The 26,854-nt window shown below is 35.6% G+C and overlaps 1 protein-coding gene across 6 annotated transcripts in view; it reads left to right on the top strand.

The window, feature by feature from the left end:
- Positions 1-26,149, top strand: part of Klhl13 (kelch like family member 13) — a 150,500-nt gene extending 124,351 nt beyond the window's left edge. For all 6 annotated transcript variants that reach the window (XM_090325890.1, XM_090325885.1, XM_090325887.1 and 3 more), the window contains 5 exons: positions 5,705-5,837; positions 6,363-6,559; positions 12,666-13,461; positions 22,051-22,164; positions 24,580-26,149. In XM_090325890.1, coding sequence (XP_090182016.1) covers positions 5,705-5,837; positions 6,363-6,559; positions 12,666-13,461; positions 22,051-22,164; positions 24,580-25,067 — 1,728 coding nt within the window. In that variant the 3' untranslated portion in view covers positions 25,068-26,149. The remainder of the gene's footprint in view (positions 1-5,704; positions 5,838-6,362; positions 6,560-12,665; positions 13,462-22,050; positions 22,165-24,579) is intronic.
- Positions 26,150-26,854: the final 705 nt, after the last annotated feature.

Below are 26,854 nucleotides of genomic sequence, written 5' to 3'. Positions count from 1 at the left end.
AAGTCATTGAAAATCAGGAATTGTGAGATAAAACAGTAATATGAATCCATAAGTTTTGAAACTTCAAACCATATTACATAGAGAAAACAAAATATAACATTAATATGAAATTTTTATGCCCCATCCATCACTTTTTTAACTTAAATGGATGTTACTTTTGTCTCTCCTGAACAAAGTGAAGAACAACCTCATAAAATTATACCTGGTATTCCTTTGATCAAATGTATTTCAATTACTCAAAGACAGGAGTAAGCCTATTACTTAGCTTCTTTAGTTCTTCAGTCTGTGTTTATAAAATGTTTTATAGAAGAATTTTTCTTGCACCTTTTTGAATGCATGTATTAACTTTTTACTTCCTTCTCAAAATTCTAGTCAACAAATCAGAAGTTCTTTGCAATACCGAAACTTTTGGAACATTTTTTATGTTAGCTTTTTTTGGGGGGGGATATAATATAAATAATTTTATTATGCATATATACATATTGTATACATATACATTATCATATATCATTACATTTATAATATATTTTATGTTATATATTTATATTACATTTTACATATTATATATACATGTTATATATTTACATTACATTATACTTTATATATGTATATAATGTATATACATATATAAAACTTACCACATTGCATTTGTATTATGTTAGCTTTTTATACAATGTCGTTATATTTTATTTGAAATGTACTGACTTCCAACTACGTTTTAAAATAAATTATGTGTAGCATTTTTTTTTGTGAGTCCTGGGCTTGAGCTCAGGGCCTGAGCACTGTCCTTGGACTTTCTCAAGGCTAGAGCTCTACCACTTGAGCCTCAGCACCACTTCTGGCTTTTTTTTTCTATGTATATGGTACCGAGGAATCGAACCCGGGTCTTCATGCATGCTAGGCAAGCACTTTAACCACTAGGCCAAATTCCAGGCCCTGTGTGTAGCATTTTTTATTTCCATAATATATTGCTGTATATCAAGTCATTCTGTCTGATTGTTATAAAACTTATCAAACCCATAGAATATGTTTTATTTTTTTAAGGTACTGTATTTAATAGCATTGAAGTTTTGACCCATTGAGAACCAACTTACCAAACTGGCTGAGCAGTACTCAGCCCAACTAATTGATTCTCTAATGTACCAATTGAAAAAAAAATCCCCATTTTAATATTCTTTTTCTCCTTGGAGAAAAAGAAGACAAAAAGGAAAGGCAGGGAGATTTCTAGAAGAGAAGAAAGGAAATATTAAGAAATTGGAAGACAAGCAAGTTCGCTTAAAAACCAAAGTCTTAAGAAAATAGAAAAATATAGAACAGATGTATGTGTTGAGACATAAGATGAATTTAAATCAATAGAAAAAGTTTTAAGGATGCTTTCAAAATCTAATTTCACTCTGAACACTTTGCATAACATATTTAGATACATGGTGAACTATGATGTGTAACTAGGGGACAATGTTGATAGAAGTATTAGAGGAATGAGTACCAATTTGGTAGAAGAAAATGATGTTAGAGTGAAGGGATGGATTCTGAGTGAGGGAAGTACCTTTACTAGTCTTTTTAGAGTAAAATGAGGGCAAAGAGTAAGAGTGGGGGCAAAATTTAGATATTATGAAGGCCCATGAAAAGTGTGTTTAAATTATATATATATATATATATATATATATATATATATATCAATGTCAGTATAAAATGTGTCTGGAAAATTAGCCATTTCTATTCAACAGTGTGTAGAAGGAACATCTCTTTAGTCATACCTAGAATATCTAGTCAAATGCATATAAGAAAAATATTTAAAATCTTTTTGGATATGTGGGGTATGACTCAAGTGGTAAAATGCTTGTCTATGAAATGTTGATACCCTTGAGTTAAAAAAAACACCAGCACCATAAAATCCAAAACAAAATAAACATAAAAGATCCTAAATCTATTTAGAAATGAATAGATCTCATTTGAATAGAAGTAACAATAATCTGGAATAAAACTGGCAAATCTAAAGTTTGATAGTGAGATTATTTATGTGTGCATATGCAAATACAGATTGTGAAATATATAGAAAGCAAAACTACTTTGACAAGCCCACTATTTGTCAAAAGTAGATAAATTAAGCTTAAAATAGGATATACTCAGAATTAAAATTATTTAGGCATCTCAGTTTCTCTTAGGACATAAGATTGTCATGAGAAAAGATAAATCATTTTATAATACAAAGACACAAAATGATTAAATTTTTGAGTGCAGTAAAGATTGTTGATCTTAGGTGAGCTGAAATGTCCAGATTCAAAGGACTGAATGCTTAGCTGTACAAGCTATATTACTAGGATGTAGACAAAATGAGAAATGAAACAGTTGAGGATAAAAAATGCATTAGCCATGCCTTTTTTTCTGCAAAGGGAAAAGTGAATGGTGAGAATAAAGCCCAATGAATTAGTCAGTTCCCAATATAAAATATTTACAGGAATAATTTAATGCCATGAGGTATTAGTAAATACCTCATATTTTTTGTTTTGTATTGTTTTAAGGAAATAAACAGATCATTGCTTTTAAGAGAGTAAGAAGCTATGATTGTGTGTGTGTGTGTGTGTGTGTGTGTGTGTGTGTGTGTGTGTGTATGATTTATTGGGAATAGGTCTTTCCAACTCAGGGCCTCATGCTTGTTAGGTAGGTCTCTCTCTGCTACTTGAGTCATGGAGCCCGCTCTCTGTGGACAGTTTTTTTTCACATATTTTTTATTGTAATTAATAGAAGGGTTACATTATATTCACGAGATAGAAGGTACATTAATTCACATACATTGATACTTTTTCTTATGTCGTGGTCCCCATTTCCCTCCCCCCACCCCCACCCCTCATCTTGTTTTCCTCCCTTTCCTGTCTGACTTCAAATAACAAAATACAAATATATCCAATATATCAGATAACAAAGTGAGATACTGTAACAATATGAGATAACCTAGGGACAGCAAAAGAGATGAGAGATAACATAGTACCTTAAGGACAACAATCACTCATTATATGGCTTTTGTTTCTATATCCTAGAGGTCCTTTCATTTAGCGTCATACTATATGGCCTTAAGTATCTAGGTTTTGCTCTATTGCAAATCTCTGCTAGGAGAGCCCAAGGTTTCTACTGATTATGACAAATGAGAGAAACCATTGAGCCTATGTTCCTTTGAGTCTGGCTTACTTCACTTAATATGTTTTTTTCCAAGTCTTTCCACTTCCTAACAAATGGGGCAATGTCATTCTGTCTGACAGCAGCATAGAATTCCATTGTGTACAAATACCACATCTTGTTGATCCACTCATCAACTGAGGGACATCTGGGTTGGTTCCATATCTTTGCTATGGTAAATTGTGCTGCAACGAACATCGTTTTGCTAGTGGATTTAGTATGTCCTTGTTTCTGGACAATTGGGTAAATGCCTAGTAGTGGAATTGCTGGGTCATAGGGGAGCTCTATGTTTAGTCTTTTGAGGAACTGCCCTACTGCTTTCCATAGTTGTTGACCGAGTTTGCACTCCCAACAAGAGTGCAGTAGTGGTCCCTCCTGGCCACATCCCCTCCAGCATCTGTTGTTTTTATTTTTTTGATCCTGGCCATTCTAACTGGAGTGAGGTGGAATCTTAGAGTTGTTTTGATTTGCATTTCTTTTATGACCAGAGAAGTTGAGCATTTCTTCATGTGTCTATAGGCCATTTTTGTCTCTTCAGAGAAGAAGACTTAAAGAGACTCTCTTGAAGTCTTTGTCCCATCTTTTAATGGGATGGTTTTCACTTTGGAGATTAGTTTTGGAGTGATTCAATTTTTTGAGCTGTTAAACAAAGGCCTCATATCTAAAATACATCAACTGTTGTGGACAGTTTTGAGGTAGGGTTTCACTTCATGACATAGCCTTGAGCTTTGCTCAGGGACAGTGCCTAGGCTCAGAGTTGAAGCCCTATGACTGACAAAAAACAATGAAGGAGATCCTATATATTGATTCGTGTGTGTGTGTGTGTGTGTGTGTGTGTGTGTGTGTGTGTGTGTGTGTATGTGTGTGTGTGTGTTCATCATGGGGCTTGAATTCTGGGCCCTGGGTGCTCTCCCCATGCTCTTTAGCTCAAGATTAGGGCTCCACCACTTGAGCCATTGTGCCACTTCTAGTTTCCTGGTCATTAATTTGAGATTAGAGTCTCATGGATTTTCATGCCCAGGCTGGCTTTGATCTGTGATTCTCAGATCTCAGCCTCCTGTGTAGCTATGATTGCAGGTGTGAACCATCAGTTCCCAGCTTATATTGGTTCTTATTATATGCTTAGAAAAAAAGTAGTATTTGTATCTCCCTGATGCTTTTTATGCTAATCCTGGGACTCAAACTAAGGACCTGGGCACTGTCCTTGGACAATTTTTGCTCAAGGCTAGAGTTCTGTTACTTGATCCACAGTACCACTTCCAGCTTTTTCTATGTATGTGGTACTAAAGAATTGAACCCAGAGCTTTTTGCATGCTAAGCAAGCACTCTACATCTAGGCTACGATCCTGGCCCCATTTTTTTAATAATGAAAAATTTCTGTCTTTGAAATTAGAGCTATACAAATTCCTTGTTTTTGCCATATTATTAAAATGTATGTTGTAACCAGTTGAGTATACTTTATAAGCCCCAAAGCCAGTTATCTTTGGTTTATTATTTTTAATTGGGATCTGTCTAAAATATATTCTTTTTATTATTTTAATTGTATTTGTCATCTAAGCAATGATATGGTAAAATGTGTGCATCTGTGGAATCTCATAATCTTAGAAGTGTTTTATTCTCTCGAGGTTAGATCAAAGGAACAACTGCATGTCATTATTTATGACAATTAAGGGTACATGTGCAGAGTTAATCAATAGGAATCCTTCTCACCAGGCTCCTGTGTATTCTCTGAACTGGGAGGGCTAGTCTGTTAACTCTCTGTTAAACCTTTTAAGCATTTAAGGACAATTAAGTCTCCAGTTGGAGCTTCCTGGGCTCCGTTCACCAAAGATAATCAAATTTAAAACTTGAAACTAGAAAGATAACTGATCAAGCAGCAGCAATATGGTGAGTATCAGAATATTTAAAACACAATCCTTAATTCTTAAAGATCTGAAACAACACAATTAGAATGAACACCTATTGTGTACAAAAATACACACACCTTTCTTCCTTAAAGAAACAACAAACACCAAGATATTTCAGTAAGCCCTGTATCAGAACTGCTAGTAATGAAAGGGTACAATGGGCAGTCTTTTATTATTATTATTATTATATTTTATTTTCTTCTTGGGGTGATGTATAGAGGGGTTACAGTTCCATTTATCAGGTAGGTGGTACATTACTTCTTGAACATTTTTACCCCTTCTCATGTTTGCACAGTCTTAATCCTTTATTTTGCCTGTGCCAAAGAGAAGTGTATATGGTAAAATTTCCCCCAAATAAAGTAAAAGCAGATGGCCATATAGATAAGTGAATTATTTATATACTTTATATATAATCTACATTGGCCCCAATTACATCTTTTTTTTCTCTCAGTATCTATTTCTGTGTAGTAAGAAAGCTATTAGGCTACTTTATTCTACTGAGTGATCATTCTTTTGGCTCTGTTTTCCCAATGTGTCATCTAGTAATACTTAACCAGAATCAAAACACATAGGGATTCGAGACCCCACTTTGATCAGTGGCTTAACTTCTGTTCTTGTTCCAGGGCTTTGACCAGCTTCGGCTTGAAGGATTGCTTTGTGATGTGACTCTGCTGCCAGGTGATACAGATGATGCCTTCCCTGTACACAGAGTCATGATGGCATCTGCAAGTGATTACTTCAAAGCTATGTTCACAGGTAGCTTGTCTTTGAAACACTGCAATCACATGAAAATGATATGAGACATATGTGTTTAACATATTTGATTTGTAACATGAAATTCAACGACTTTGGTCTCTGTCATTTTAACACTTTCAAAAGGAATATTCATCAGCATATGTGACTGTATAGTACTGCCTTATTATGGAAAATTGATGTGCCTTTTTCATGCTATTCATCTTTATTTCATATCTTTTCTTTTGGTATCTGAATGGCCCATCAGAGACTCTAAGTCTTAGTAATAAGTTCTTTAATATATCAAAGGATAGAAAATGACAAGAAAGTATTTCGGAAGCACTCGCATCATATATGACCTACATTATTACAGAAATAAATTTCTTTAAGTACTCTTTTTAACTGTAAAATATGCAAAAGCCTGAGTCTGGAATGAATGCTCACACCGAATACGACATTTTCCTTGATTTTAATGCATCTAATTAGCAGCAGAAGCGAGTTTGACCTTAATTATCCACTTTCATTTAACTGAATGTCTTTTCATTTAAGGTGGAATGAAAGAACAAGATTTAATGTGTATTAAACTTCACGGAGTGAGTAAAGTTGGTCTAAGGAAAATTATTGATTTCATTTATACTGCAAAGCTTTCTCTTAACATGGATAACCTTCAAGACACTCTGGAAGCTGCCAGCTTTCTACAAATTCTGCCGGTTCTTGACTTCTGTAAAGTATTTCTCATTTCTGGGGTAAGATATTTTCAGACTTTTTTTCTATGGGAGATTGATGTTGAGCCTAGGGTAGACTCATAAGATATATCATACACACTTATCAACCACTGCTATTAAATAGAAATGTCATATGGGTCTGGAAGCAAGCTGAGATTAAAAGCCAAGTGTATTTGAGAAAATAGAATTATTCAGCAAAATCCTTCAATATAACAAAAATATGGTATAAAAATAGTACTTTGTAACAGTGCAAGAGCGAGGACTCAATATTTGCATACCCAATGATATGGACATAGTATGGGAAATATAAACACAACTACATAGATATAAAAACTTATGACTCTATAGACATAATGTTTTATTACATTGATTAATATGTATGTATGATATACAAACCTTTAGCCTAATTTTGACTATGTTCTAAAAATTAAGAGCCTGTGATTGTATATAGAGATTACCTTCTTGAATACTTGTTTAACACGTCATTTGAAATATGAGGTAAAAATCAATGTTAATAAATTCTTTAATAAAAATAGTACTTTGTTAAGGATATATATATACCTTAACCTGCTTGATAATATTATATAGCTTAATTGGAGTTTATTCTCCTTAATGATTTTATACAAGTATCGTTCTGGGGATTCAATGGAAAGGTAATCTGAGCATGTTAAAGTCCATTAAAGTAGGTTTGATGGGTTTCTTTTGTTGTTTCTTTAAAATAGAGATTGTTTTTAAGATATAAACTTATGTAAAGATATATCTTGGTTTCTTAGAAACAAATTGTCCACTGAATGCTAATTTCTTTTAAAAAATGTGTCATATATTGGGTTTTGCTCAGCTTTCTTGCTCAATGCTGGCACTCTACCACTTGAGCTACACTTTCAGTCTGGTTTTTGTGTACCTCTTTTTCTTCTCTTCCTCCTCCTCTCTGCTCCCTCCTCCCTCCTCCTCCTCCCTTCTCCCTCCCCCCTCCCCTCCTCCTCCTCCTCCTCCTCCTCCTCCTCCTCCTCTTCCATCTTCTTCTTCTTCTTTTTGGCTCATTAATTTGGAGATGGATTTTCCTGGACTTTTCTGTCCAGATTGGATTTTGAACCACAATCCTCTTCCAGTTTCCTTCATAGCTAGAATTACAGATTTGAGGCACTGGCAACTGTCAGTATTTTCTTTTTAATAACCGCTTGATAAATTAATTAGCAGATACCCAGTTCCTGAAGATAAGAGCCTTAAATTTTGTTATGGGGAACTAAATATCTGAGTTATAAAAAAATTGCCAGGGTTTCCAGAACTCATATTTATTTGTAGTTTATTCTGACTCTCAGTTTTAGGACATTTTTGTTGGTGAATGTTTAGGAAACACCTTCTTTTAATTATTTTTAGGATCATTATATATTATTTATGCTTCATCGGATATGTTGAGGATGCATCCATGTGCTTTCAATGTGTGAGTCTTCACTCTCAAAATTTGTTGTCATGTTTTGAAAATTAAAAATTGGTAGACATTCTTTTCAGGAACACATGAAATCCAAATTTTCCTTTACATCTCTTCCATGCATTATATTTCTTAACTAAACTCATATGCAGTCTTTCCCTCTGTATTTCCTCTTTCTCAGCAAATAGGAAAAACAGTAGTCCTGGTTGCCTTCTCTACCTAGAGGAACTGAAAAATTCAAGGGGCTATAAATATTTTACAAAGGAGGACGTTTTAAAATTTCTCCCGTGTACTAAGTTATGAATAATTTTTAATATAATGATCTCACTTTGTAGCAATCATATGCTGAACTCAAATGTTTTGAAGCAAAGAAGCTTTTTTAAATAATATATTGAAACTATACCTTCTATAACCAAAGTATTACTTTGCATTTTCAAATTCTAGAAAGATTCTGTTTTATCCTATTCTTAATCATTTGTGTGGATGAAGAACATAGGTACATGAAATTTGAATTAGTACATAATCCAGAAAGCATTTATGCATTAGTTTTGGATGACAGCTTTCATTATTAGACTAAAGCCACTCCTATTTTTTTTTCTTTTTTTCATATATTTTTGTTGTAATTAATAGAAGGGTTACATTATATTTGCCAGATAGAAGGTGCATTAATTCACATACATTGATATTCTTTTGCATATCTTGGTCCCCATTTCCCTCCCCCCCATCCCCACCCCCACCCCCACCCCTCATCTTGATTTCCTCCCTTCCCTATCCAATTTCAAATAACAAAATACAAATATATCTAATATATCAGATAGCAAAGTAAGATACTGTAATAATATGAGATAACCAAGGGATAGCAAAAGAGATGAGAGATAACATAGTACATTAAGGACAACAATCACTCATTATATGGCTTTTGTTTCTATATCCTAGAGGTCATTTCATTTAGCATCATACTGTATGGCCTTATGTATCTAGGTTTGCTCAAGGTTTCTACTGATTATGACAAATGAGAGAAACCATTGAGCCTATGTTCCTTTGAGTCTGGCTTACTTCACTTAATATGTTTTTTTCCAAGTCTTTCCACTTCCTAACAAATGGGGCAATGTCATTCTGTCTGACAGCAGCATAGAATTCCATTGTGTACAAATACCACATCTTGTTGATCCACTCATCAACTGAGGGACTTCTGGGTTGGTTCCATATCTTTGCTATGGTAAATTGTGCTGCAATGAACATCGTTTTGCTAGTGGATTTAGTATGTCCTTGTTTCTGGACAATTGGGTAAATTGTAGTAGTGGAATTGCTAGGTCATAGGGGAGCGCTATGTTTAATCTTTTGAGGAACTGCCCTACTGCTTTCCATAGTTGTTGACCGAGTTTGCACTCCCAACAAGAGTGCAGTAGTGGTCCCTCCTGGCCACATCCCCTCCAGCATCTGTTGTTTTTAGTTTTTTTGATCCTGGCCATTCTAACTGGAGTGAGGTGGAATCTTAGAGTTGTTTTGATTTGCATTTCTTTTATGGCCAGAGATGTCGATTATTTCTTCATGTGTCTATAGGCCATTTTTGTTTCTTCTTCAGAGAAGACTCTCTTTAAGTCTTTGTCCCATCTTTTAATGGGATGGTTGTTTCTTTGGAGGTTAGTTTTGGAGTGATTCAATTTTTTGAGCTGTTGATATATTTTAGATATGAGGCCTTTGTCCATTGTATGGTTGGTGAAGATCTTCTCCCACTCTGTAGGCTTCCTAATTAATTTACTAGCTATGTCCTTTGCCATACAAAAGCTCTGCAGTTTAATGCAGTCCCACTTATCCAGACTTTCTCTTTTTTGCTGTAATTTTTGGTCCTTGTTAAGAAAGTTTCGACCTGTGCCAAGGAGGCCTAGTGTGTCTCCTATTCCTTCTTGTAAAGTTTTCAGTGTGTTGGCTTTTACCTTGAGGTCTTTGATCCATTTGGAGTTAATTATAGTGCAGGATGACGAAGAAGGATGCAAGTTTATTTTCTGCAGGTGCTTAACCAGTTCTGCCAGCACAACTTGTTGAAGAGGCTGTCTTTCTTCCATTCTATTTTTTTGGCTCCCTTGTCAAAGATTAGGTGGCTATAGGTCTGTGGTTTTGTCTTTTTCATAAGATGTCTAATGTGGAGTTTTGTTTTATGCATATCTCTGTCCCATTTTATTATTATTTACATTTTTGATTTTTTAAAATAATTTTTATTGTGATTAATAAAAGGGTTACATTATATTCACCAGATAGAAGGTGTATTACTTCATAAACATTGATACCCTTTCTCATGACATGGTCCCCATTTCCCTCCCATCCTCCCCCCGCTTATCTTGATTTTTCCCCTTCCCTATGTACTATTTACATTTTTAAAAGTTCTTTATACTTTCAAACATGTAGTAAATTATTTCTGAGTGTTTCCTAGAGGTACTGGAATTGATATGGCTTCAAGTTATTTGAAAATTATACACTTCTGATTTGGGGCTTCTAGTCTCTATAACTGTGAAAAAATACATTTCTGTTGTTTGAAGCTATCAAGTGTCTGTAAATTGTTACACCAGCCACAGGAAACTTAATATACTACTGATATATAACAATGAACAGTCAAATATAGAAGACTCACGTGCAAAGTCACTAAAGGAATTGATACAGTTTTGTAGTGGAGTTGGCCATACTGAAAGCAATGTTACTACTCTGGTTAGAATTGGGGAAGAAACCCCCAGGAGATGTTTTCAATGAACATGATGGTTATTGTGGATTTCTGTCAGACCCGGTCAAAGATTTAGAAAAAAGGTGATTGTGCCAGTTAGGATTTGATCTCTTTGCAGAACTACCTTTGTTTTCTGTGGTATGCTTAGTAGAACAAAAACAGTCTCTTAACCAACTTCATCTCTACAGTAGTAACTCTTGTCCTATGGTAATGGCTAGTGTAATAGTTTATAAGAATTTGAACTTTTTTTCTTCTCTATCTTCTTGTTAGTTATTTAAAAAGATGACTGTGAAATGAATATAAAACGGCAGCTAACAGTATAAACAGATGAGGTAAAATCTTCTGTAAAACTGAAAAACTTGCCTATATTATGAATATAGTTGGAAAATTGCCTTTGTTTAATCACCTGTCTTTTGAATTTCATTCTCTTTTGTCCTTATGACATTGTCTAGCTATATGTTAAGTATTGTGCAATCATGCTACAATTTCTCATCACATTAGGGTTAAGGGTTTCAATTACATTTTTTGCAATTTGAAAATTTTAGCACTTACCATTAGCCCTAAATAATTATTATTATGGAGGATAACAGACAACTCGCAAAATAAACCCTATCAATGTGAGTAGAGGTAATTGCAAAGATGTTAAATGTATGTTGAAGACAAACAAAATGTCTAGGAAAAGAGAGATCATGATTCTCTAAAGAAAAAATGTAAATAATCAGAAGTCATTGGAAAAGAGAATTTTTTGCTTGGGAACAATAATTTTAAAAGGAACATGCTTTAAATTATTAAAATTCTTTGTTATGGGTATAATAATAACAGATGAATAAGCAATAGGAACATCAGTGAGATGGCAAAGGAGAATTTCAGACCCCATACTCTATCCAGAATATCAGTTCTGACAACCATAATTGGGATGACAACATATCTGCAGAAACCCAAGAGCCCAGGAAATAGAGATGTTACAGCTTCCTTCTAGAGGAAAAAATAATCCACAAATAGATTCAATGAAAGAAATAGGGTCATGTTGAAGAACATTCCTCCTATAACTTGTTGGAACTTTTTTTTACCAGTCCTGGGCCTTGAATTCAGGGCCTGAGCATGGTTATTGAGCTTTCTCAAGGCTAGAACTCTACCACTTGAGCCACAGCCACACTTCTGGCTTTTTTCTATGTATGTGGTACTGAGGAACTGAACCCGGGTCTTCGTGCTTGCTAGGCAAGCACTCTACTACTAGGCCAAACTCCCGGCCCATTTGTTGGGACTTTTAAATGTGGAAATACTTTGAATTTAAGTTGATCATGTGCCTTTGGCCCTTCATTGTGTTAATGCGATGAATCCTATCTATTGCCTTTCATATATTGAGAGTTAATTCCCATTGATTATTGTATGTTATATAATTTTTATTAGCTTGATGTGTGAATTTCCTGCATAGTACATGTGGTTTTAATTTCTTAATGTGTATTGGATTTATAAACAGGCAAGCTTTTTAAGATCAAATATTTCAATTTTGTGGAGATTTAAAGCAATCGAGACCGTTATATAGACAATTATTGTTAATAGTGAGTCAAATTTTTGTCTTCCCCACCAAACCAATCTTGGTTTTCTCCAAACCAATCTTGACTTGATTATTTCCAGGGCTGTTATTGAACGAGTATAAAATGGCACAAAGGTAGTTGAGGGATGTCTGATTGACTAAAAGTAATGTTACCCTAATTATTTTGGCCATAATGAAGGTGGGACATTGTTTCTTAGATTAACTTCTAACTGACTGATTTCCATCATTTTCTTTTCTTCACCTTTCCAATGAATTGGGCAAAGGTGATTTCCTCCTCTCTGCAGATAAATGGTGTGTTTAGGTGAGAATCTTTATTTGCATGTATGTGGATATTAAGAACTATAATTCACTCCATAATGCATTTTTGTGTGATCAAAATGTATCAGGGATGTAGTCATGTTTGAATTTTTTATTGGCTTAACAGGTCACTCTAGACAATTGTGTTGAAGTTGGACGGATTGCCAACACCTACAACCTAACAGAAGTGGATAAATACGTTAACAGTTTCGTCTTAAAAAATTTTCCTGCATTACTGAGCACAGGGGAGTTCTTGAAACTCCCTTTTGAGCGTCTTGCCTTTGTGCTTTCCAGTAATAGCCTTAAGCATTGCACTGAACTGGAGCTCTTTAAGGCTACCTGCCGCTGGCTTCGCCTGGAAGAGCCCAGGATGGACTTTGCTGCCAAATTAATGAAGAACATACGATTTCCACTGATGACGCCACAAGAGCTGATTAATTACGTGCAAACAGTGGATTTCATGAGAACTGACAACACCTGTGTGAATTTGCTTTTGGAAGCCAGCAATTACCAAATGATGCCATATATGCAGCCCGTGATGCAGTCAGACAGGACTGCCATTCGGTCTGACACCACTCATTTGGTTACATTAGGAGGAGTGCTGAGACAGCAGCTGGTTGTCAGTAAGGAATTGCGCATGTATGATGAAAAGGCCCACGAGTGGAAATCTCTCGCCCCCATGGATGCCCCAAGATACCAGCACGGCATTGCTGTCATTGGAAACTTCCTCTATGTCGTTGGTGGACAGAGCAATTATGATACAAAAGGAAAAACGGCAGTCGATACTGTGTTCAGATTTGATCCTCGATACAACAAATGGATGCAAGTTGCATCTCTAAATGAGAAGCGCACCTTCTTCCACTTAAGTGCCCTCAAAGGATATCTGTATGCAGTGGGTGGTCGAAACGCAGCTGGTGAACTGCGTAAGTATACATATTTTTATCGTACAGAGACATCAGCTTTTTCCCCAGATATTCACTTCAAATCATAAACAGTTGTGTAAAATCAACACAAAACCATAACCACAGGTTCATTTTAAAATGATTTTCCTTAGAAAATATCACACAGCCAATATGTATACCTTATCTGGGTAGATCTACATTACAATATAATCTTCACAGAAATTTGACTCATTTGTCAATTTTAAATATTCCCAAGGTATTTTACTTAGTGGCTTAAAAATCCCTTTCAGAGGACTGACTTGTTTCTTTCTTTTCATAGTTTGATACCTATTAGGGGCCATATGGTGAGATGATATTCTTTATAGATTAATCCTATTATCCAGTGGTTATTTTCCATGTTATGAATTTGTGACTAATAGTTTTAAAAATTTACATTTTCTTGTTACTATATCATTGTAGACTAATCATCATTTGATGGTTATTTTTTCTCTTCTTAATCTAAGATTGGACATGAATGTACTTTAATATGGAAATACCTGGAATATTCACATTTTAATTTTACCTTTTAGTTTAAATTTGGATAGCATAGCTTTTCAAAAAAGCATTTATATTGTAATCTAGATCTATCATTACTATTATTGGTTGGCCTCTCAGTCTTCTTCATTTACTCTTCTATAAACAGCATCCTCATAATGCCCGTATGCCACACTTCATTGAGCTAGGGATGTCCAACCCATTGCCATTGTCTCCAAATTAACTCTGTGTTTTACTCAGAATATTTCCCCTAATATCCAAAAAAATAAAAAATAATTGAATGGATTTGAGACAAAGCCTTTTTAAAGAGAAATGTGCTGCTGTTAGCTGTTATAGTTTTATAAAGTCCTTTCTTCTTAGTAATATAATTTTCCCACTCATGGTTCTTATGATATTTTTTCTAAAGCCAGACTTTCTAGATTATTGGACGAGGTGATATTATTGCTTACATGGGTTTCCCAATGTAATTATTTAACTTTAATAGTACTTGAGACATTGGTACTCTTAGTGTAAAATAATCCCTTCAGGTCTCCTCAGCCAACCCACACACCTTACTATCATGTTGTTATAATATTTAAATGTATGGTGTCTGAAAATATCTCCAAGGTGCAGATAGTCGTTCTGTGGTTTCTTTAAAAAGTAACTCACATAAAATAATCTATAGGAATTCACAAATTACAGATAATAAACCATGGCAATCAGGGTCATTGTAAAGCTTCCTGTACAAGGCGAATAGGCTTCTTTTCAGTCATGGCTTGCTTGTCAGTTGTCCTCTCTTGGGTTTTCTACTTTCAGTACATCATTCCTACTCTTTTTTATTTTTTGCCAGTCCTGGGCTTGGGCTCAGGGCCTGAGCACTGTCCTTGGACTTTCTCAAGGCTAGAGCTCTACCACTTGAGCCTCAGCACTACTTCTAGCTTTTTTCTTAGTATGTGGTACCGAGGAATTGAACCCGGGTCTTCCTGCATGCTAGGCAAGCACTCTACCACTAGGCCAAACTGCCGGCCATTCCTACTCTTAAATAGAGGTCTTACCTTTTGAGAATTACAAACTTCAGTGGCCGGGAGTTTGGCCTAGTGGTTAAAGTGCTTGCCTAACATGCATGAAGACCCAGGTTCGAATCCTCAGTACCACATATAGAAAAAAGCCGGAAGTGGTGCTGAGACTCAAGTGGTAGAGCTCTAGCCTTAAGAAAGTCCAAGGACAGTGCTCAGGCCCTGAGCTCAAGCCCAGGACTGGCAAAAAAATAGAAAAAGAGAATTATAAACTTCAGGCAAAAGAGAGTCATAACATAAACCCAAGAAGCCAGGGACTTTCTTTTTCTTGATCCATTCCCATGCTGTTTTGTGTTTCTCCTATGAGAAACTATGAAACAAATAGATTGCTCTGCTGGGTATATTCATTGAATATGACTTTCAAATATAACCCCTCTGCTTCTGATTAAAAATAGTCTTCTGCAATGCATGGAGGAACACACCTGGGATCTCAGGTCTGAGGAGTCTGAGACAGGAGGATCATGGTTCTCTTATGATCTCATATGGGCAACTTAGCAAGACCGTGACACAAACAACATCTTTTGTGTTTCATTTTGAAATTTTCTTTTAACTGTTTGTGTGTGTGTGTGTGTGTGTGTGTGTGTGTGTGTGTGTGTGTGTGTATGTGTGTGTGAGAACTGCTGCTACATTCAGGTTAACCATTTGATTCTATTGGGGCCTGATAAATAAAATTCCTAAAAAGATAATGTAGAATAATGACTTGAGATGATATAGGTAATTTTTATCTTGTTTCACAAGCTGTATTTTTCACTGGTATTAAATTTGAACTTGCTTGGCTAGCACTCTAACATGTCAGCTATTTGACAGGTTATCTTGGAGATAAGTCTGACAAACTTTTCTGCCCAGGCAGACATTCACTGAAATATTCTAGGATCTCATCCTAGCTACATTTGGGAGCCACTGGCTCCAAGTTCATGAACTGTTTTTCTTTGTGCTCATACTGGGACTTTAACTCAGTGCCTCTCACTCAACTGGGTTACTTGCTCACAGTTTATATTCTACTACTTGAGGCATGTCTCCAATTCAGCAATTTGCTTGTTAATTGGAGAGGGAGTCTTGAGAACTTTTCTGCCAGGACTGATCACAAACCATGATCCTCAAGGCTTCAGTTTCCTGAGACCTTGATTACAGGAATAAGCTACCAGCCCCCAAGTGAAAAACTTCATTAAAATGTTTTATTATCTTTAAGTAGTTGTACAAAGGAGATGCCATTCAAAAAATTATTAACTACATTAAAGAAAGGCATGCTTGATGAGGTGAATCTGTCAAAGTCATTATGTGCATATATGGTCATGTCAAAATGGAGCCCTCTGTACTACTAGTGGATGGTAATAATATTAAAAAAAGAAAACTGAAAAATGCATGCCTGATAGTAATATAGACACTGACCTTTTGTGGCAACAAAACAATTCTAATTTCAGACCATTTTTTGATATTTCATATAATTTGATATTATCACCTGTCATCTATAAGTAGCTAAACTTTTGTAGAAAATTATTGCTTAAAAAATAAAATATCTTTACTACATTCTGTAATAAAAATATTAGGTAAAAATATATCAGATTCTTAAAATTAAGTGCGCTCCAATTAAGGGTTTTTATTTCACATAGCATTCAGGCCAAAATGAGTAAAAACCAAGAAACTTGAAGCATCAGCAATTTCTTCCTTTTGAACTCCTCCTATATTATACTCGAGTAGGAGTAAGAAATACACTTCCTGATTTTGTCATGTTCTATATTGTTGAGATACCCAAACTTGATATAATTTTTCCTAATTTCCTCTTTTCCCAATGAGCAGTATCGGTAGGTTCTTCTGAAGTTTATCTGTTAATAATAATCTCTACATAAATAGCAAAAGAATTTCTGTTAGTTGCCCTTTCCGTTTTTCTTGGCTCCATTAATTTTGTAGGCTGGGAAATTTAATTCTAAGGCCACTCTTGCTTATGTTTCTGAATGTTCAAGCCAGATTCTCTCTTTAATTTTTCTTGTTTCATGGCTGTTTTGTTGTTGTTGGTAAAAAATGAATTTCTCTATACACACATGTAAATATGTGTTATGACAAGTAAACATTTGTATCTTAATTGACTGCTGGCATATTCATATGTCTATATAGACAGATAAACTGCTTGGAATGGTTAGATGAACAGGGAAGTCATATAACAGTTTAACAGATTTGTTGGCAGCAGTACATAATTTTCTATTCATATACACAATAACTATTGCCTACATATAAGAAAACAATTTTAGTGTGTTTAGTCTTTTGAAATGCTTTCATGAAGTATATTGGGCACCTAAAGAAAAGCTAAGCCCATAGACCATCAAAAAAAAGGCTACCGGAGTATCTGTGTGCCTGGCTTATTTTTGAAATATAATTCCTTGAATATGTCATCTTCCCTGACACTGGTTACAATGAAAAGCTAGGAGAAGCTTAGAGGAAGTGTCACTTAAGTGAAAAAAGACATAGTTACTTCTGGCACCTTTCAAAGAATATGTCATATAAGAAATCATCCTTCCATTGAGGTTTTCTACATTAAAGAATAGGGTAACTCAGATATGTTTCACTTCCGTTAAACATATGGAAGGACTTTTTTCAAGTAAATGTACAATAAAATTACTAGATTTTATCAAATGTGTTTCAAATAAAAGAGACTCTTTACACATTACTAAATTAATTGTATAAATTAGGGGTCAGCATAAATCTCTAAAGAACCAGCAAGTATGTGTTTTCTTAATCCTTATGACCATTTATTCTCTAGAACAACTAATAAACTCCTCTGTTGTAGCATGAAAGCCTTGTAGACAATTCATAAACAAATGGGTGAGACTGTCCCAGTAAAGTGTTCTTTATCACTACCAAATTTTTTTTCATATATTTTTATTGTAATTAATAGAAGGGTTACATGATATTTGCCAGATAGATGGTGCATTAATTCCCATACATTGATATCCTTTCACATGTCTTGGTCCCCATTTCCCTCCCACCCACCCCCACCCCTCATCTTGTTTTCCCCCATTCCCTATCCAATTTCAAATAACCAAATACAGATATATCCGATATATCAGGTAACAAAGTGAGATACTGTAACAATATGAGATAACCAAGGGACAGCAAAAGAGATGAGAGATAACATAGTACCTTAAGAACAACAATCATTCATTATATGGCTTATGTTTCTATATCCTAGAGATCCTTTCATTTAGCGTCCTACTATATGGCCTTTTGAATCAAGGTTTTGCTCTATTGCAAATCTCTGCTAGGAGAGCCCAAGGTTTCTACTGATTATGACAAGTGAGGGAAACCGTTGAGCCTATGTTCCTTTGAGTCTGGCTTACTTCACTTAATATGATCTTTTCTAAGTCTTTCCATTTCCTAACCAATGGGGCAATGCCATTCTTTCTGACAGCAGATCACTACCAAATTTTTTGTGGGGGTCATAGGGCTTGAACTCTGGGCCTGGGCACTGTCCCTAAGCTCTTCAGCTCAAGGCTGTTGCCCTACCCCTGAGCCCCAATCCCACTTCCTGTTTTTTAGAGTCTCCAGTCTTTGGGCTTTGTATTGCCCCAGGTGGCTTTGAACCATGATCTCAGCCTCCTGAGTAGCCAGGATTACAGGTGTGAGCCACAGTACCCGGCTCACTACCAAAATTTTAAGTACATCAAATTTCCATGAGCTACCAAATATTCCTCTGAGTCTTTTCTAACTCTTAAAAATGCAAGTCCATATTGTTATCTGTGGTGGCATACAAAAACAGACAATGAACTGGATATAGCCCAAGGGCTGAAGTGTGCTGACCCGTGCTCTAGATTTTCCCAGATGCTTTTTTCCTGCTCTCTTCTTTCATAGGCTATGATGAAACCACCACTCTAGGGCTGCAGTTTCTTGTCTTCAATCCTTCCTTATTACCCTTCCTCCCATCAGCATTATTGGCACTAATCTATATATGACTAACTTGTGTTAGTGATATATAAAAGGACACAGGTGCATCTTTTTTTTAAAATTAGGTGGATTCTATTTTCAAGTTAAATATTACTGAGTTTTCTGATAATAGCAATGCGTTGCAAGGAGAAATATTTTTTGTGCAGTGGGGCTTGAACTCTGGGCCTAGGCACTGTCCCTGAGCTATTTGCTAAAGACTAGTGATGTACCAATTTGAGCCACACCTCCACTTCCAATTTTAGGTGATTAATTGGAGACAATAGTCTCATAGACTTTCCTGCCCTGGGCTAGCTTTGAACTATTATCCTCAGATCTTAGCCTCCTAAGTAGCTAGGATTATAGGCATTAGCCACCAGTGCCTGGCTGGAAGGAGAAATTCTGAAGTTTGACAAAGATAAAAGGAATTTAGAAGTTAAAAGAGAGAAATTATTTGGAGGAAGAAAAGTTTAGGGATGGTGAGCTGTTCTATACTTACTATAGTATTGATGACCAGTATCCACAATGCTTTGAGAACTTCTTGCATGAGAAAATATGGACAGATTCTAATAACCCCTAGTAGGAAAAAATGCAATTAACTCCCTGACAAAGACACAGCACTGTCTTTACACAAAAGAATATTAATGACCATAAAGAATGATTACCTATTCAATTTCTAACTGCCACAAAAGAGGAAACTAATGGAAATTACATCAGAATTATTTGAATTAGACATAGAAATTTTAATGTGCAAGACAGTCTTGCCTTGTGAAAAGCATGCAGTTAGTGAAATCTACCTTTGGCTTCAAATCCATGAGAATCTGATACTAGAAATTCTTTTTTTTTATGTATGTGGTACCGAGGAATTGAGCCTGGGTCTTTGTGCATGCTAAGCAAGCACTCTACCACTAGGCTAAACTCCTGGCCCCTGGAAAATCTTTTTAAACCCTTTTTTTCCCTGTTAGGACATGTAACTGTATTACTTAATCATATAAAGTCTTTCCATTAAATACATTTCTAGTGATATAAACCAATCAATACACGAACGGTTCTGTTAAATGTAGTAAGAGAATAATGTACATTCATTAGTTTTGTTGGACAGTTAGGTGAAGAGCATGCTTAAGGTAAATAGAAATGAACAAATGAACATTAAGAAAAAGACATCTCATAGCTGAGCACCAATGGTTTATGCTATAATCCTACGTAATCAGGAGGCTGATATCTGAGGATTATGGTTCAAACACAGCCTGAGCAAGAAAGTTCATGAAACTCTTATCTCCAATTAATCACCAAAAACTGCTAGAAGTGGAGCTAAAGCACCAGTAGTAGAATGCTTAAGCAAAAATAAAAAAGCTTAGGGACAATGCCCAAGCCCTGAGTTTAAGCCCCAAAGCACATTCCAAAATAAGCTTCTCACAAAAAAGAAATGATAAATATTTCAGCTGGCAGACATGCTAGATATACTGAAAATGTATGCATGTGTCAAATCATCACATCATGTCCTATCTACAATCATTATATGTTCAAGGTGTAGAACACTTGCCTAGAAAGCACAAACCCTCACTTCAATCACTAGTACTGCCAAAAGAATCTAAGAATCGTAAAAACCCTTTGAAATGAATTTGAAAATATGATTGTAAAGATAGTGGAAAAGAAAATCAGTAGGGAGGTGAAAGTGTTAAAAATATAGATGTAACTGGAGGAGAAAATGTACTTTGTACCTGTGAATTTAGCAAAGAATGAAATAGTGAATAGAGCAGAAAAGTAAAATTTCTTCGCCTTTCTCCCTCACCACCCTTGTCTTACTGTCCCTTTTGGCCTATAGTTAGTATGTAGGGAATCTCATTCAGTGGTTGACTCATAAAGCCCAGGTACAGAAGACTCATGACTCTAGTCCTGGTTACACAGAACTCTGAAATCTGAAGATCTTGATTTGAAGCCAGCCCAGGTAAACAAGTCCAAGATATTAGTATCTCCAATTAGCCAGTAGAAAGCTGGAACTGGTAGCATGGGTAAAACTAGTAGAATGTCAACTGTGAACAAAAAAATGTGAGTGAGCTTAAGCCCCAATATCATCACAGAAAAATAAAAAAAGGTTAACTCATAGATCAGAGTTGTATTTGACTGTAAGTAGCTAAATGATATTCCCATGGTGATCACATAGCTTTTCCCAATAAACTTTGCTTCATATCCCTCCCTAAAACCATATCATGTAGTTGAGCAAAGCTTCAAGGAACTTGGTATATTGAATTTTCTGTTGAGTTTGATGCAGTGCTTCATTGAGCAGTGTTGGAGTTCTATTGCTAAATAAAAAATGCAGGCTTGAGGAAAGCAAGAAACTAGATTGGCATTTGGCAGGAACTAGTAGTGTAAATCATCTGAATTTTGCAAATCAATCCCGATTTGGTGCTTTTGACTAAAGTCTTTATAGTCGCATCATTTCTTTCCTTATAAAAAGAAATTAACGGGGCTGGGAGTTTAGCCTAGTGGTAAAGTGCTTGTCTAGCATGCATGAAGACCCGGGTTCAATTCTTTGGTACCACATACATAGAAAAAATGTGGAAGTGGTCCTGATGCTCAAGTGGTAGAGCTCTAGCCTTGAGAAAGTTCAAGGACAGTGATCAAGCCCTAAGGTCAAGCCCAGGATTGGCAAAAAAAGTGATTAGCATAAATTTAAAAAAACAAAATAAAGGATAGAATTTTCCATCTTTCTGGATAGTCATTCTACTGATGCTGTGGTTGTTTCAGATTGATTGAAAGATATTTACATAAACTGAGGTGACTTTTCCAAAATACCTTATGTTAAAGATGAAAAGGATTCTTTCTCCTTCTTTCAAAACTAAAATTACTTTGCAGAAGGACCCTTAAAGATCTTAATTTTATATACTGCAAGCCACTCATCTGTTGGCCTTAAAGGATGCACATAGAGATATTGTCAGTGTCTATTTTATATCTTGTGTATGAATATAATTATGAGCTTCCAATGTATCTCTGATACATACAATATGTATGTTTCAGAAACTTAGATATTACTGGTTTACCTAAAAGTAAAAATAATTAGTTGCTAAATTAGACATTAAAATAATTTCTTTTCTTTTTCTCTTCACAGCTACAGTGGAATGTTACAATCCAAGAACAAATGAATGGACCTACGTTGCCAAAATGAATGAACCTCACTATGGACATGCTGGAACTGTATATGGAGGAGTGATGTATATTTCAGGTAAGCAATTATCACAGCAGCACAATATAGTAATGCATACGCATTATAAGAACTATATGCATCATAAGTATGATCTTTCCATGTAGAGGAAGAAATGGTAATAATAACCATGAAAATTGATAATGCGAATAAAAATGTTTGCTTTTAGAAGGTATTTTTGTGTGGACATTTGCATATGAATGCTTTGAGCATTCATTAAGTTTAGGGCTACCAGGAAACCAACCTGCTGTAAATGAATGACTTCGAAGAACTTGCAAAGTGTTCTGATTCTCCAGTTTGTTTCCAAATCCTTCTACTCTGTATTCTAAAAAATGCAATTCACATTTACTATTCATTTTTCGCAACAATGTATTTGTATTATTTAAAATATAGTAGTTATTTGAAGAACTATGTCATTATATAACATATAAGCTCTACTATCTACATTAATTCATGATGTTCATTCTCACAGTAACTCATAATATGTACATTTCCTGGTGTCCTAGTATGTATAATTGCCTTATGTAATTCCCTACTAATTGTTGCTATTTGACAGACCTTCAGAAATATTTTTTAGAGAAAATTCTGAAATGGCTCCAGTTGATCCAGTGTCTAGTAACAACTTTCATTCTCACATTCTTAATGTTTAAAATCAAGAAATCTTAATGCAATGTGATCTTGACATTTAATTTTGTTAAGCAAATTCTTATCATTTGGTCCTTATGGAAGTCTGTAACAGTTTTTACCTCATTTGAAGGTCTGTCAATGCCAAGCCAGCAGTTGCAGTATTAGAGGACAAAGGTGTAAAGAGGATCGTTATGGACTGATCCTCTGAATACCACCTTTATACCACCTTATGAAATCTGTAATCATGAAGGATCAGAGAAAGGTCTGTAGTGAGTGATTGACAGCGTCCTGGTGTTAAATTCTTGAGCAACTACTGGATGTCTATTTCTGAAAGAGCCATCCAGGAAATCATATGCTATAGTACTCAGTGATTTATACAGTCTACCTGTTTGATGTGTATAACTGCAGTATCACTGTAATGAAAGTTCTAAATCCTCAGTGAAAAAAAATGACACCGGAACTGTTTTAGTGGCATAATGAGTTTATACTACACAAATGGCCATTCCAAGCAAGAATAGAATAGAAACCAATTTGGACAATTTTTCAGTTTATGGAAAAGTTTGAAAGTATAGTTATAGTAGTGATGCCCATCTTGCTACTTGAAAGTAAATCTTTGAATGATATGGCTGAAAATTATATCTCATCATATCCTGCTGAAGAGAGTGTCTGATACTTTCATTGGACACACCATCTTTTGTTCTGTTGAAGAATATATCTTGCATGTACATGGCCCTGTGTTAAATCCACAGCATCAAAAAATACACTATAGATGATACAGACTTAATATATCACCAAACAATGCTGTACAATTCTGCATCGAGCATCCTGAACCTTTTTTCTTTTTTGCTAATCCTGGGCATGAGCTCAGGGCCTGGGCCCTGTCCTTGGACTTTCTCAAGGCTAGAGCTCTGCCACTTGAGCAGCAGCACCATTTCTGGCTTTTTTCTATGTTTGTCGTTTGAGGAATCGAACCCAGGGCTTTGTGCATGCTAGGCAAGCACTCTACCACTAGGCCAAACTCCTGGCCCATGTTTTAAAAAATTATTTCTAAATAAAATAGTTGTACAATGAAGTTTCAATTCAAAAAAATCAGCTTATAAGTACAATGTATTTTGACCAGTCACTCTTTCCATCTTTCTTCCCCATTCTAATTCTTTAATTTTTAATGTTAATTCTGATAGTAGATGATATAATTTCACCCCACCCACCCAAAATGAAACAACTCTGTATTTTCTTGTACATTATGTGCCCAAGACTTTGGACCCTTTCCCCCTTCTCCTCAGTCCTGAGGATGAACCTAGGGGCTAGGCACTGTCCTTGGACACATTTTGCTCAAGGCTAGCACTCTGCTACTTGAGCCACAGCACTACTTCTGGCTTTTTTTCTGAGTATGTGATATTGAAGTATCGAACCCAGGACTTCGTGCCTGCTAGGTGAGCACTCTACTACTAGGTGCAATGCTCCTGGCCCAAGATTTTTGACACTTTTTGACCAATATTTCACTTCACAGCCAGACACAATCCTAATGATATAACTAGATTAAGGAAAAAATGGAGTTTAGAGCACTTTGACTCAGTACTCAGCACTGGGAGTGTACCCACTAAAAAGAAGTAAGGAGACAGTAATCATCTGTAGTAGAATTTATTATCCAACTCCAAACAGTGACCAAAATATATGACTACTCAGTAAAGCCTCTTAAGTGCCATGGGTTTCCATGAGAGAAGGTCACTGCAGGAGAAGCCTCCATTTTGTAGTCTTTAAGAAGACTCGTGGTCTGTTTACTTCATGCTTATTTTTTGCCTTCTTTAGGAGGAATTACCCATGACACCTTCCAAAAGGAACTGATGTGTTTTGACCCGGATACAGACAAATGGATCCAAAAGGCACCAATGACCACTGTCCGAGGTCTGCATTGCATGTGCACAGTGGGAGAAAGGCTCTATGTCATTGGTGGCAATCACTTCCGAGGAACCAGTGATTATGACGATGTCCTAAGCTGTGAATACTACTCACCTATCCTTGACCAGTGGACCCCGATTGCTGCCATGCTAAGAGGGCAGAGTGATGTTGGGGTTGCTGTGTTTGAAAATAAAATCTATGTGGTTGGTGGGTATTCTTGGAATAACCGTTGTATGGTCGAGATAGTGCAGAAATATGATCCAGATAAAGATGAATGGCATAAAGTTTTTGACCTTCCTGAATCCCTTGGTGGTATTCGAGCTTGTACACTTACAGTTTTTCCACCTGAAGAAACCACACCATCACCTTCTAGAGAATCCCCTCTTTCTGCACCTTAAAATCATCCTTACACCTAAGATGCTGTAGTCCTATATTTGCAATGTGTCATGAATTATCTTCTTTTCCCCCTTAAGTAGTATATATGTTAGAATTAGCCTCCAGTAATTGATACAGATATTGGAAAAATGACATTCATGTTATTTGTGCTGTCTGTTTGGCCTAGAATGTTTATAAAGTGGTAACAAAACCATCCTGGAAATATATCCCATAGAAGCTGATGTTTAACATATGAAAAAAAAGTATTGTCTATGAAATGTTTCTTCAGTACTTTTTAAATGCTGTATACTGGATGTGAGGTATTTGTCATCTTACATTATAAGCCAACTTGAAGGTGGATTATAGTAAATGTACAACTGTGTTCACTAGGCTTCAAAATACAAAAAGTTTCCTTTCATCTTTGACTGTAAGATGTTAAAGGGAGGCAGCCTTCTCTAACAGGAATCAGTGCACAAAAGGTTGCCAACTCGCATGAGCTACCTCCCTCTTTTCATAAAGTATTTTTGACATATCTGTCAACCCACCTGATGATGTGGGTGCATTGAGAACATACAAAGTTTCTTAGACACACAGGAGAAATAACTGAAATTCACCAATATTAGCTTTAAAAAGCATGACTCCTAGACTTATTTCAAAGAGGGTTTGAACTTATTAATGTGTGTACATATAGTTTTAAAAGCATGTATGTACACACAAATACAAACTTTTAAAAATCGAATGTCACACAAAATAAATATGTAATTACACAAAAATCTAGAAATCAGCTTCGATTAAAATGGGAATTCAGTATGCACAATACTGAATGAGCATTTGAGAACTATACTCAATTTAGGTGGATAAGGGCTAGAAATTTTGAGCAACTAAATTTGTCACTTGACCAAATTTTATCTTTAAGAATTGTATCCTATTTCTTCTCCTTTGCTGTTGAGATAACTTACATATTATATGTATTCTGTATACTCTCTGTTCACGAGGTTATTTAGCACAATGTACAACAGCTTCTCCTGGGGAGCTGCTTTGGCTCAATGAATTCAACTTCCATGTTTTACTCTTTCTTTTGTTCAATAAAAAGCATTTAATGTCATTTTGATCTAAAGCATCCATTTATTGTGTGATTTAATTTCATTTTATTAAACACCTCTGTTCTGGCAAGACTCAGGTAATCAGAATGGGAAACACTGAGCAGGTTGGATGAGTGAATATTTGTGATTTTTATTCAACGGAGCACAACTGGGTCTAACCTCATAGGTGATAATTCACTGCTGAATGTCTTTTAGAATTAGTTCATGAAAGATGCTCACTGGCTGTTCTACATTTTCATAGAACTCTCAGAAATGGATAAACTATAGTGCTCTAATTCCCTTTCTCCTCTTTTCCTTTTTTTTTTAAAGATGAGTGTCATGCTATGTTGCCCAGGATGGTCTAGAACTTCCCAAGTTCAAGTGATCATCCTGCCTTAGCCTTCCAAATATGTGGAACCACAGAATACATCAGCTCACTAGGATCGAGAGCACTTACATTTCCGAGGTCAGTTTTCCAGAAACCTAAGAAAATGCACCTTGCCTACTGAGAAAGGATTGTGTAAAGTGACCTTATGCATTTGTTCATGACCTAGAATCCTAAAGGAAAAAAATGTTTCTCTAACCCATTATTTGAGATTTATGTTAGCATCCTCCTGCGATCTCTCCCACTTTCTCTGCAAATTTCTGAAACTTTAACCAATCATTTAAGGCTATTCCAAAACTACTTAGAGGATCATGACCTTTCTTCATCAATGGGCAATTAGCAA

Source organism: Megascapheus bottae, chromosome X (genome assembly GCF_031878675.1).
Source record: "Megascapheus bottae isolate mThoBot1 chromosome X, mThoBot2.hap1, whole genome shotgun sequence".
Classification (NCBI taxonomy): domain Eukaryota; kingdom Metazoa; phylum Chordata; class Mammalia; order Rodentia; family Geomyidae; genus Megascapheus; species Megascapheus bottae.
The sequence above is the reverse complement of the archived record's forward strand: the minus strand, read 5'-3'. Positions and strand labels throughout refer to the sequence as shown.